General features: G+C 38.7%; 1 protein-coding gene across 6 annotated transcripts in view; it reads right to left on the reverse strand.

The window, feature by feature from the left end:
• The window catches only part of cntnap5b (contactin associated protein family member 5b), a 179,167-nt gene that overhangs the window by 81,459 nt on the left and 83,621 nt on the right, over window positions 1–14,087 (reverse strand). For all 6 annotated transcript variants that reach the window (XM_009296210.5, XM_073937421.1, XM_073937420.1 and 3 more), the window contains 3 exons: window positions 9,613–9,723; window positions 5,933–6,126; window positions 2,620–2,767 (listed from right to left, as the gene is read on the reverse strand). In XM_009296210.5, coding sequence (XP_009294485.1) covers window positions 2,620–2,767; window positions 5,933–6,126; window positions 9,613–9,723 — 453 coding nt within the window. The remainder of the gene's footprint in view (window positions 1–2,619; window positions 2,768–5,932; window positions 6,127–9,612; window positions 9,724–14,087) is intronic.

Raw genomic sequence — 14,087 nt, forward strand, 5'->3', positions numbered from 1 at the left:
AATCAACTGAGAGTTCACCAGATGTTAAATTAACCTTGCTTTCTGAAATACACGCCAGGTCCACATGACTACAGCTTTTTTAGTCATTTTCAGGCATTCATATGAATGTTGTTGTTTCGTAAAATGTAAATCGAGTAGCAATAAGAAATTTGCAATGTTTTTTTTTTTTTTTTTTTTAACTGACATGCTGCTGACTTTAGATTTCAATACGCTATCCTTTGAGCACATCTTACATACACAAATCACACTGTTGTGGTTAGAACGAAGTAAAAAATAAAAAAAAATCAAGCATGCTATGGTTTCAAAAGTTCAGCTAGTCTGTTTTTAGCTAGTTCTCTTTAATGCTGTTTTACTGCAGTCGGGTTGAGTTGGTTTAGACTTGAGTATCAAAGAGCAGAGTAACAATCAATCGGTTACCTCAAGGGTAGCCAGCGCCACACGCCTTGCGCTTGAAATATTTATAACACAGGCTTGCTAGTGCTCGTTTTCTCTCCTTTTTTTTCTCCTCTTCCCCCTCACTCCATCCTCGTTCCTTTCTCTCAGTCTCTCCTCAGGTGCTTTGTGTTTGCAGTCTGCGCACTAGCTTGAACCGATTGTCAATTCAAAGCTTGACTCCGCGACCTATCACTGCCATGTTTATTCTCTAAACGTTAATTTCGTGAGATAGGGCAGAATGTGACACCGCTGGGGGCGACTCGGTTTACCGCGTTGATCAAACATGATAAGTGGGTGCTGACCACACAGTATTTCAGTAATAGGGTTTGATAACAGAGACGCTAGTGCTTTCTCAAAGTCAGACCACTGAGAGGTTAGCGCTAGCATTAGCTGCGGGTGTGCTCTTACATTCGGAAGGAGCCGTGAATGAATCAGGCTGTGTATTAGCGCTCGGTAATTAAGTCTATAATTAGCCGCGTGCTAGTATGCGATACTCATACAATGGCTTCACGTGGCGATGCTCAGTGTTAGCACAAAGGGCACATGAACAAGTCTGCTAACCTGAACTCCAGGGGAGAAGTAAAGAAAAAATCATTCAAAGTTTTCTCCCCTTTCAGTGTTTTTTTTTTCCTTCTTTATTTCTTCACCGGAGCATGTTCATGTTCACACATCCATAATCAAAAATGTCAATAGCTATTTTTAGCAAATGACTGCACTTGTATGACACGACTAAATATCCCAGAATTCAGTAATAGGAATTCATGTGTGCTATTTATACATTCAGACTAGGGTGAGGCCGATAAACGATATTATATCTAATCACAATGTCAATAACATTTCTAAGTGGTGGTTCATTCTGCAGTGACGACCCCAGATTAATAAATGGACTAAGTCGAAAACAGAATTAATGAATTAATGAACAATGATAAGCTTTGGACTTTTTAACTGTATATTGATCCAAAAGCCAATCACACAGCAGAAATGTGCAACAATGGGAATCTAAAAGTGTGTTGATATTTGAGATTTCCGTACCGAGATTTCAGCCACCAAAAATTTATCAGCTGAAAATATTATGCCATTTAATGGACTGCAATGCCAACACTTCCATCATGAACTGTGACGTTGCAATAAAGTTTTCCCAGAGTGGATCCACTATCAGGCGTGGGAAAACTTTGTTATTGAGGCATCACAGCTTGTGATCGAAGTGTTGGTGTCAGAAGTGGGATGAATCCTCACTTCTTCACATGGACCCTCTAAATTTTGTGGCTTCAGTCATTGTTAGGGTACACTCCTTTAAATCCAGATACATTAACAACTTATATCGAAATACACAGTTGAAGTCAGAACTATTAGCTCCCCTTTGAATTTTTTTTCTTTTTTAAATATTTCCCAAATTATGTTTAACAGAGCAAAGAAATTTTCACAGCCTGTCTGATAATATTTTTTCTTCTGGAGAAAGCCTTAATTGTTTTAATTCAACTGGAATAAAAGCAGTTATTACTTTTTTAAACACCATTTTAGGGACACTTATTTCGATAGTCAACAGAACTAGTACCTAATTAACCTAGTTAAGCTGTTAAATCTCACTTTAAGCTGTATAGAATGGTCTTGAAAAATATCTAGCAATATATTATTCACTGTCATAACGGTAAAGATAAAATAGATTAGTTATTAGAGATGAGTTATTAAAACTATTATATTTAGAAATGTGTCGAAAAAGCTTTCGCTCTGTGTTTAACAGAAATTGGGGGGAAAAATAAACAGGGGGTCTAATAATTCAGGGAGGCTAATATTTCTGACTGTGTATAGTTATCATTCAATATAGAAAACTTCATTTTTGCCATATCACCCAGCCCCTAATTCAGACCAATGGTTTAAAAAAAATTTAGATTTACTTTTAAGAGTAACCTTATTTTTAGCCTGCTCAAACTGTGACTTTACATTTTTGACACCCACTAAACAAACATTAAAGCAGGTCAGATACTATTTACGTCTTTCAAACAGCCATTAACATTTGTTATTCGTTAAGATGTTTATCAAACACAAGAGAACAGCAAACGCAAGCAGAATATATGCACAGGGGAATCATTTACAAGATCAATATGATGCATTTAGAAAACAGATAGGATTACTTTAGAATGCATAAAGTACAAGATATAGACCAAATGCACATCGAGTACTCACTGTATGCGCAGCCATAGACCTCCACTCTGAGGCCCATCCATCCTCCGGGACTCCAATCCATCGGCAAGAACCGCAGAAACCGTGTTCGTATTGAGTGCGAGAGCTTGTGGTGAACAACCCCATCTGAATTTGTGTTTCCAGGGAACGTCTGTATGAAAACAAACAAACAACAACAAAAGGAATCTTTAAGATTTGGTCTTGTTGGCATCTGTACTTCATGTCATGTCAAACATTTTAAATCCTTGGTGCAAAAATGAGTATTTTGATGCAAATAACACCAAATTAAAACTATTGCTAGTACACCACACTCAAAAAACACAATTACTAACACACAATTGTATGTTTTGCTCAAAGAAAGTCTAATCAATTATTTTTTTTCCCCTCACTATCATTACAATAGTTTTAGCAGTACATAAGAATCTATGAAATGTTGAATTTCTAGCAGTCTATGAATTAGAGAATATTTTTCTTTCACACTAAATCCATTAAAAAATGGCTCAAGTTTGTTTTGCCAAGCGTTCCCAGACAGATTTAGCAATCTGTTCAAGTAGGTTACACAATTTTCTTTGCCAAAATGTGCTAATGTGACTGTGCCCTAATGCTAATGTTTTACTAGCACTCTCATTTACATTCTGTCACATAGACTTGAATGTAACTAAACTTCTGTCTCATAGACTTCAGCAGAATAAATCGTTTATTGTTAACAATTGTTAACAATAGTAGCCTATCTAAAGGGCTGGTTAACCAGTAGATACTAGTATTCTGTATTTTGCCTTTCACACTGCATTTAACACTGGTTTTAGCCTCAAGGCTGTTTTTCATCTCTGCGTCAAAAGCGTATATACATCTTGCCATGGCTGACACTGAAGCTGATGTGCACCTCTGAAAAAAATTTAACTACATGTCGCAACGGATTGGCCATGTAAACCCGTTGGAGTGAGTGTTTAGAAGTGTCGAGTCCTATGAAGGAGCTCCAGATAAAAACTTTTGTTTTGTGTTTACCTTATGATTAATGTTGCTGCACGTCTGACGGTTCCCACCTTTAAATGAGCGAGTTTTAGCTACTTGTACATTAAGGTAGCATTTCGAAAAAAACAAAACACCCACGAAGAAACTTGAAACAGAGGAACATAAAAACCTACTGCCAGCTAGCATTTCGGAAGTGTTATTGCAGAACAACACAAACAGCACGCAGAAGTATAAATGCATGACTATGTGCAAGGCATTACTCGACGCAGAAGTATAAACCAGCCTTTAAGTAGGACGTGCTACGAAGGATGAGCACCACTTTTCTATCCTGGCTCATAAAACCCTTTGTTTGGAGCAGGATTAGCACTGTTTTTGCAGTCTAGGATTGCGCAGTGTGAAACATACCGCAGATAAATTACAAGCGTTGTAAAATATACAGTTACTTTAAATCAACGTTTATAATGACTCTCTTGATCGCTACATTCATTAGGTGGTGACATATGACAGACAAAAAAAACTCTTTAAATGACCAGGAATGGTAATTGTTCCCAGCATGCACAGGGCGTCAGCAAGACGTCAGATTGACGTGGTACCCCAACATCGTGGGACGCTGCATTTTGTTTGGAAAGGAAAATCGGGTTGACATCAGAACCCAACATCAGGCCAACGTCAAAGTCCAATGTCGGAAAGACACTGTATTTGGGTTACTTTCCAACGGAAACTAAAAACAACAAATATTAGCATCTAATTATGTTACAGCTTGATGATGTGTGGACGTTACCAAAATTATGTCTATCAGACGCTGGATGATGACGTTTGGTTGCCATACCAATAAATACTATTATTTGACGTCAATATGACGCTGGTTTAAGATGTTGGCTAACGTTAAATTTTGGTCACTTTCTAACACAACATGAAATCAACAAAATAAACGCCATTTCACGTCGTTATTCAATGACCAAAAAAAAAAACTGCAACCTAAATCTAACCTTGTAATAAAATCGTATGACAATGCTTGTCTGCTGGGTTAGCTTTCTACAGGTATTTAGCTCTCCTACTCTAAATTAGCATCTCGGCTTAACTCTCCCAAACTCTCCCAAAGTCAAGAGTTGACTATCTATACACAGAGCTGAACTTTTGGCAAGCTGCATTTACCTAAGATTTAAAAAGCTAACAGGAAAAGTTAGCGGGGAGCCCCTGGCAGCGTTAGTTTCTTTAAGCGGCACTCAAAGCGTCACCGCTAATCTAAACCTCCAGTTTTAGAATAGCTGGGGGTCCTACCTCCAGCTGTAGAGCCTAGAAGAAGAAGAAGAAAAAGAAAAAAAAAAGCACAACCAGGAGGCACCTACCGCTCTTTAAAAATGTTCCGCGTCTTTTAATCTTCCACTCATTAAAATACTTCACACCTTCAAAGACTTCCATTAAACTCTGTTCTCAAACTAATCAGCACCTTTTTTTTTCCTCCCGCTGGGTGGGAGATAAAAAGAACAGAACATTAAGCCATCAGCGAACAAAATAAATAAATAAATGCATAAATTCAAATAAAAAAAAGTTTATATAGGGAAAATATATATACACACAGCACCTTTGCCTCCAGCTCTCTGTTTGTTTAGCTCCAATGATTACATTAGCAGCTTATCCAAGCCTTCATAATGAGAGACGACGGAGATGGCAGGTAAGATCTCAGTAATGTTTCACTCCAGATCTCTTCGAGCCGGCGCTAAATAAGAACGCTGGGGAATGATGGAGCTTTGAAATGACGAGTATTGATTCAAAAGAGGAGGGGGAAGCCCATTTGTTTGCCTGTAAGTGCGAAGGCAATGCAGCCGCTCTCTCTTGTGATGCAAGGGGCCGTCCCGATCGATCCCAAAGTTGTCAAAATAAAACTATCCAAAAAAAGAAAACGCAATTCGAGTTGGGCAGACAAGGGTTTTAGCTGACCGATGAGGTCAGGAGACCATGAAATAAGTTTTGCCAGGGATATAAAGTCACGTCACTCAAGATAGGGCGTGTGTTTAATCTTACTTTTCACCGATTAAATGAAATCCAAGTCGGTAATTAAAATTTGAACGCTTTGCGGGTGGCTGGTTTTCGGTGTGCTGACAGCGTCCGACGGTGCAAGGGTGGATGCATTAATTCATCCTAGTAAATTATAATGATTTAGTTAAAGACACAGACGCTTAATGATTCTGGGTGTGCATGCATTTTATTCCGGTCATAAAAGCCCCCCTGATCCACATTATCCAGAAAGCTTTTACGGCGCTTATTGCTCTGGCCGAAGTACTAATGCATTATAAATATAATAAAAGCCTGGATTATTTATAAGAGTACTCGAATAACTCACCCCTATGTTGTCCTCCTGTCTGAACTGCTTCCAAGCTCTCCCTGTGTCACTGTACAGCAACATGTAACTCGTAACCCAATCAGGACTCCCGAAACGACCCTGGGTCGCCACAGCTGTGACCTCGACCCTTTCTTGCAGGTCCACCTGTAGCCATCGTAGCCTGTCTGTTCGCTCCGGAGCCCAGCCGCCACCTCCTAACACAAGAACAGAAGGAGTGAGCAATTCCAGCGTTGCTGTAAAGGCTTGAAACATAAATTCAAAGACATTGTATATGTTAACAGCATATTGAAATATCTGTTCATATCATCCACAACATCGAACGACAAAGTTAGATCAGAAAAATTCTGTAAGAAAATCTGTAAGTATGTGTGATATTTGAGATAAAGGAGAGAAATGAGCATGCTTTATGTATGTGACCTCCCCCAAAAAATGAGTTTAAAATATATACTTGAAAACATACTTTGTGAAATTCTATGAAAAACTGCACAAAGTGTTGGCTATGGAAATAATAAAAGAAAAAAATCCCTGACTAGCACTAAGACACCTTTTTGCACTAATTCAATTGTACACTCTATCAAGGGCACTTAGATGTGCTGATCAGTTACTTTTGGCTGATCCATGCACAAGGTTAAAAACCAGGGGAATTGTGCTATAGCAGTGGTTGCCCCCACACTTTGGAATAATTAGCCCCACCATGTTAGGCAGGCCAAAACCCTCTTTTTTTATCTTAAAACTAAAATTCTTTAGAAAAAAAAATTAAATAAAGGTGGCAAAGAGAGCTTAATGTGCTGCAATTGAAGAAAAGGCATGCAATTACAAAACCCATCAGCAAATTGAAAAAGATCTTCATCAATTTGACAGCACAGGTGCTGCAAATACTCACAACACAAACACATTTTTAAAAACCCCCTGCATTCTCACAATACAAACCAAATTAATAAAATGCCCTGCATTTTCTCACAACACAAACAAATCAATAAAACACTTCTTTTTTCTTTTTTTTGTGGCAAAGTTGACCATTTGAATGGAATTGGTCAAAACCATAATATTGGTCAAAATCATAATATAAGCACTGCTACTTTTGGCAAGTATTTTCCCAACAATGTGGTTGTAATTAAGAAATTATTTTGTTAACAAAAAGACAAACTTTTAATTAAAAGGCAAAAAAAGTATTGAAAGCATTTTTTAGAGCCAGCCAAGGCTCAACATCTGACAAGTCTGCCAAGTGAGCTGTTTTTAAGCTTGTCTGTTTACGCTAATTAGCTCTGTAAACATGATGTACATTGGCACTGTAAAAAAGACTGAGCAAATAGACAAACAGCTAACCCTGCATTAGCCTCAACACAGGTTACTGCTCTACTAACACAACTAGACTGATCACCGATTACCTGTCAGACAGTAATCCATTGTTTGGCCTGGTTTTGACCCACAATAAAGAATGCTTACTAATACCCTATAACAACTTATAAGGGATATTTATCCCTGATGCAGCATATGATATAATGGAATTTCATTTTGTAAAAGCAGGATTACTGAACAGTCATGGATCTGTGTTCAGTCTTTATTCCCTGTTGACAAAATAACAAACCATCATTCAATTTTTAAAAAGATAGTTAGACTAAAACTGACATTTGTCGTCATTTATTCCAACTTGTCACAAAAAAATTTCAGTTTCTAAGTTTCTGTTGAACACAAAGAAAGATAAACAGACGAATGTTGGAAACCTGAAACCACTGACTTCTGTAGAATTAGTTTTCTATAGACTTCTATAGAAGTCAATGGTTAGAGTTTTCTAACATTTTTTCAAAATATATATTGTTTTGTTGTGCTGTGTTCAACAGAAAGTCTATAAGGCAGCAAATTTGTTGACCTGTCCACGTTGATAAAAAGATTGGGGACCTTTTTATTACCGTGGACAGGTCAACATTTTTTTTTACAGTGGTCTGGGGGTGTTGTTCTAGGTAGATTGCTAGACGACCATCAAATTTTCTCTCAGATGTCAAGCTGAAAAAAAAACTGCTGTAACTCTGATACAAGTTTTATTCCTTTATTCATTTTCTTTTCGACTTAGTCGCTTTATTAATCAGGGGTCGCCAAAGCGGAATGAACTGCCAACTCATCCAGCATGTTTTTACGCAGTGGATGCCCTTCTAGCCGCAACCCAACACTGGGAAACATCCACAAGTTTTATTTATGGAGAAAATTAAAAGCACTGCAGTGTTAAGCCCATGCCCCTCCAAAGATATCTGCACAACACTATATTCCAAGGTATAAAGCTGCTCGGTCAGTTCTAGTCACATGACTCACAGCGCACTCGCTGTGTTCTGAAAAATGTTTTCAACTGGGGGTGCCTGGAAGGTATGCGTCACTCTCAATATGCAACGCAAAATGCGTGCCTCCATTGGAAATATCGACCTTGTGTGTGGAAAAGACGACATGTGAATGGCTCCTAAAAATGCCGCCATCATTTGCAATCTCGAGCAGTTGATCTTCTTACTACGCAAATATGCTGGATTCACCTAATTTTGTTGACAAATGGGTTGCAGATTCATTCCTTGGCAGTTCATGGGTCCTTCACTGGGCCTTTTCCCCTACGCAAAAAAAAACGTTCAAAATACATCTATTTATTTCTCAATTGGCTAGCTTGTGGGTTAAATTTTGCCATTCAAGTGACCAAGATATCATCGAGAAAATAGTAATTTTTTATTAAATAAAAGATTTCTTTTTTCAAAATAAAAAGATTGTTTTGACTCAGATAATAAATAAAACAGAAATAATTTTATATTATTTCTGCGGCCCTGTACCAGTTGCTCCACAGACCGGTACTGGTCCGAAGCCCAGGGGTTGGGAACCACTTAAGTGTGATTAAATTGAGATATTTGTATTTTTAATTTTGGGTGAACTATACTTTTTGTGTTACAATAAAAATTGTACTATTTCAAAGGAAACTCTAATGCTGCGTTCACACCAGAAATGGATGAAGCATCAAGCGTGAGGGATTAGCATGTTTAGACAATGTAGATATTAATGGGCATCCTGCAGCACGATACGCACGAATGAGGTGGTGCAAATGGCGCGAGATGAGCGCTTTGTGCATTTGACGTGCTTAACATGCTAAATCACAAAAGTTGGAAAATCTGAACTTCAGTGAACATTTGTGCAGCCTTAACCCATCAGGGGCTTTCTCTTGTAGGGCCGTGATTATGACTGTTTTGCGCCTGTTGTTGGTGTGCTGAGGGGAAATCCTCCTGTCAACACCAGACAACAGTACATTAAACTGGGCTCGGCTCAGTCAGAAACACAGATGAAAGCCTCCATCATCCAGGTATAGTTTCTGGAGGAGTTAATGAACTCACGTGGGTACCTCAGAAGGTATCTAGTGGACTAAGACACAATGCCAAACGAATATATACACTCATTTAGCCTTCCTAAAGCACATAAACACAGATAGTCTGTGATTTAGCAACAACGCTAGAGTCACCGGGCAGACAGAAGCCCTGCCCATGACGCGAATCCGAATGAAGCGAGTAAACTCAAAATGTTCATGCGTCTATTTACACGCGAATAACGTGATTTATTTGCACGTTCCTCGTCTGGTCTGAACACAGCATAATAGTCTCTACAGGTAATTGCAAGGACATCAATCACAAATTGTTACATTTCTCAGAGGGATTACTCACCATCTCTTCTGTTGAGTTTTGCAAAATATGGAGACTGACTGTCGGATGAAGATGAGGAGCTCTGGAATGATGTAGGAGGAAGAGCAGAGACCAGCGGCCCATTGCAGTGATCTGGAACAGCAAGAAACACTCATTAGCCAATCAGATTTAACATTCAAGGTCTGTTAATGACTCAATTGTGTCACTTCTTTTATGGTTTGCCCATTGTATAGTTCTCACAAAAAAAATGGTCACCCTATAGACATAAAATAGCTTGTGAATGTTTGTAAAGCTAGCGAGTGTGATTGTAAATACCCTCAACCATGGCTAAAGATACCAGTCAATGGACCAGAAGAAAGCAGTCTGTTGTACTCAGAAGGGTAAACTTCATTCAACCAGTCTAAAATAGGACTTTCAGCATTCATACCTTAGGTTAACGTGCAGAGCAAGATGATGAGAACCAACAAGCAAAAAAAAAGAAAAAAAAAGGAGAGAGAGAGAGAAATCTGACAACGGTTCTCATTTCAATGTTTGAGAAAGCCGCACCGATTTCTCAGCTAATTAACCTTTCAAACGCTTTCTGAATGAGCCTGACATCAAATAGCATCACTCACAGAATTGCAAATGTATTCCAGACTGGGCAAAAGGTGAGACGGGAAGATGAGAGGTAGAAAGGGAGAGATAAAGAGACGGAAAGACATGAAATAGTGAGTATCCAGCTAAGGTCGTAGGAAGGAGAGAATCCAGTAGCTAGCTTAGAGAGACGGCACAAACAAGACAGGAACAAAACACCTCCTTTTCAGGCTTAACCGCATATTTCTTTATGGGACGAAAAACTCTAATGAACATACAACCTCTAATGCTGGTTTTCTCCAGATGAAGCCATTTAAAACCCCACCCCCACGATGCATTTTTCAACAGGGAGTCTCTCTTGCCGACTATCTCTCCATCTTTTCTTCTGTCAGCGTGTAAAGTGAGCAAATTGAGCAAGGGATGTTTTTGAAACTCATAAATATGAATGATGGGGATGACTGACAGGGGCTTTTTCTTCTTGCGGTGACGGTCATGCATTGCATCCACCGGCGGAAAGAAACCAGATTAGACTCCAGAAGGGGAGTGAGATTGACCTGGTGGCTGCCCAGCACCTGATGCTCTGATGGCACAAGAGATGGGAATCGATACAGCATGACCATAAGCCAGAAGCTTCATTACTTGAGATGTTTGGGGGCATTGGCACACAAGGTGAAGATACGATGGAGCGTTTGATGGACAGGAACGTGTACGACCCTGTTGAGGGGGTGATGGAACCAATGCCTGTCTAAAATCAAGAGGGATTTTCTGAAACCACCACAAGATCCTTCTCTGCTCAAGGCTGAGGCAAACTTGTCTTAACTTTCAGGTGGATACTAGACTGTTATTTTCAGAATTGTTTTTCCATCTGTACCTTTGATGCAGAAACAAACTGATTCACTACACCCATGGAACAACAACAAATCTGCCTTTGGATCTAGAAACAGCATGTTGCACATTGTCAGTTACAGCCAATAAGTCTTAAAGAGCCCCTTCTTTGCACTATAAAAGGTCATATGTTGGTTTTGGTGGTCTCCAAAAACAGACTCATATGCATGCAAGGTCAAAAAAACACTTTTATTGTCTTATAATATGCATGTATTTTACCTAATTACCCCAACAACTCCCATGTAATTCGTTCAGTGACGCAATGCAGTTAAAGACCAGCATGTTCCTCTACTTTCAACCGTTAACCCAAGTACTAACAACAAAATACATTCAGTATTAATCCACACAGTGGAAAAAGTTGAACTTTTTTGAAAATGGACTGTGCCATGTGTATAAGGAACAGCTGATGGTGCTCACAGCCACCAACAGCAAGATATTGCGAGAACAAAAGGTGTTTAAAATGGTAAAGGAAGAAGCACACGTCACATTTTCAATGTGGTTTTGGATATAACATGTGAAGAGCCCCATAAAGATTTAACCTGGGAGAAAGTACAAGCATTGTGTCACGTCTGGCGGGATAAAACAGGAACAAAAACGGGAGTAGAATCCAAGTGCAGATTTATTATTGTATTGTGCGGTGACAGAGAACAAAAATGCAAAAATCAAAGTAACAAAATAAACAAACAAACCAGGAACTCAAACAGATTTAACTAGACCTAGACTTTAGCAACTAAGACAGGATACAAACTGGAATCATGAACACATACCAACAAGGACGAACGACGAACTAACAAACAGAGGTGGAATGGTTGAATATATAGTCATGGTAATCAACAGGGAAACAGAGACAGCTGTGATTGCAAATCAGTATATATGAAAGACCGGGTGTGTGCGCGAAGGAATGTGTGGATATGTAGTTCTTTCACCACTGTAGTTCGCAGAGAGTTGCTGGCGAACTACAGTGGCATCTGTACAGTCATGACACATTGATCTAGAATAGATAAGTGATTGCAAGCCGTGTGCAGCGATTACAAGTTACAACACATACTTATTAATATTTTGCAAATTACAGAAAAGGAGGCAACCATTTTAATTACACTTAGAAACTAGTCCATATGAACTGTAATGGTTACTGACAAAGTCCCTGTCAAAGTCTGAAAAAGTATACATAATAGTCTCTGCTGCTCTTTCATTTAATAGCAAAAGGCAGACAAGTCCAACTCTGCAGATAGGTTATTGTATCAAAAATCTGAAAAATGACATGAACACACACACACATCACTATATTGGCTATACTGTGGCGTTGTTGTGAAAATTAACTTAATTCAACCCTTTATTCCCCACAGTTGAATTCCCATCTGTCAGGGATCTTCATTATCTTTGCCATGATCCCCAGTACTCAGCTAGTGTCTGAAGGGAAAGGCACGTTCACGTTTTACCAGATTCACCACTTTATATTTGGTGATGTACCATATAAACTTTAACGAGTTCAGGCAAAAAATCTGAACCCAACACGATTAATTTATTTGACTCCAAGTCAACTATTATATAAAAGAATCAATAGGTTTAAACACGGTACACTTTCAAATTTAAACCTCAGCTAGATATGTTCATTCACTTAGTGCTGTTACACACTGCATGAAAGGTCACTTTTTAAAAACTCATAATACAGGCTTTTTAAGCATTCATTTAAGCCAGGTTGTCTGAATGTCAGAACATGATCATCAGTAAGATCCCAGTTGTCATACTGTAAGGCTGTGTGAGAATTAGGCTTGGTATTCAGTTGGTACCGATACTTGGTACTTCAATGTTAATAATGAACTAGAAGTGGCTGCTTATCATTTTGTGTTTCTGAATGATGTGGTCCTCATATGGCTGATGTTTGTTTACCATACGAATGAAATCTTTTCACATGTGTAAGGTGTCTATACATGCAACAATCGGTCAAGCTGGCTGGGCTGAAAGCGACACAGTAAAAAGTGTGGGTTTACTCTGAGACTACTGCATATTCATAGTTGATCTGACACTTACAAACTACACCAAATAACCCATAAATCATAGTACTACCCAGTTATAAAATTAAGTTTTTGTATCAAAATTTAGACAATAGAATAAAAGACAGTATTGATAAAAACCAGCATCGATAAACGATTTAGGAATCGGCATTGATATCAATAAGTTACGTCAAACGTTGGCACAAGAAGACTCATTCAGAGTATGACATTCTCCATCCGCAGCACATTTATTGACCTGCCTTCTGAAATGGGACCTAACTGCAAACATAAATAATCTGTAGTATAAATTTTTCTCAAGATACCTTGATGTTAAAGACTTTTCCCCACAGTGTTTAGAGTTTTCATGCTAATTGCACCATTGGGTTTGGCACTCTTACAACTCTTACCCAGCAAGACAGTTCACGGGCAGGTTTAGATCCTCGTTCGCAATTGTTTTATTTTTCTCTTTCAACACCCAAGTAACCAACTTTGAACAAAGAAAAGTGGTTCTTAAAACTAGGCTAGAAGTAGGAATTGCTTGGGTCAGGGGCTGAGGACAGTGTTACTGTGACCAACGATATTAACTAAAACAGCATTGTAAAAATACTGAACACATTACTGCTTCTATTATCTGTCTATTCAAATTTCAGCACACTGCACAAATATGTTTCTCCTTTGAATTCTCTGCCTATACAAATTACTATGCTCTACATCAGGGTTGTCAAACTCAATTCCTGGAGGGCCGAAGCCCTGCACAGTTTAGTTCCAACCCTGCTCCAACACACTTACCTGTAGGTTTCGAACAAGCCTGAAGGACTCAATTAGTTTGATCAGGTGTGTTTAATTAGGGTTGGAACTAAACTGTGCAGAGCTGCAGCCCTTTTGGAACTGAGTTTGACACCTATGCTCTACATGAACAGGCTACTATTGCTCGTAATCTTCATCTTTACAAACTATGGTGCGCAAACTATGAACACAATTTATTTGCTGTGTTTGGATGTGGTTGTAGGTTCGCAAAGTTATTATATGTGCCGCATTGTTGAT

The sequence above is a fragment of the Danio rerio genome, chromosome 22, assembly GCF_049306965.1.
Source record: "Danio rerio strain Tuebingen ecotype United States chromosome 22, GRCz12tu, whole genome shotgun sequence".
NCBI classification, from domain to species: domain Eukaryota; kingdom Metazoa; phylum Chordata; class Actinopteri; order Cypriniformes; family Danionidae; genus Danio; species Danio rerio.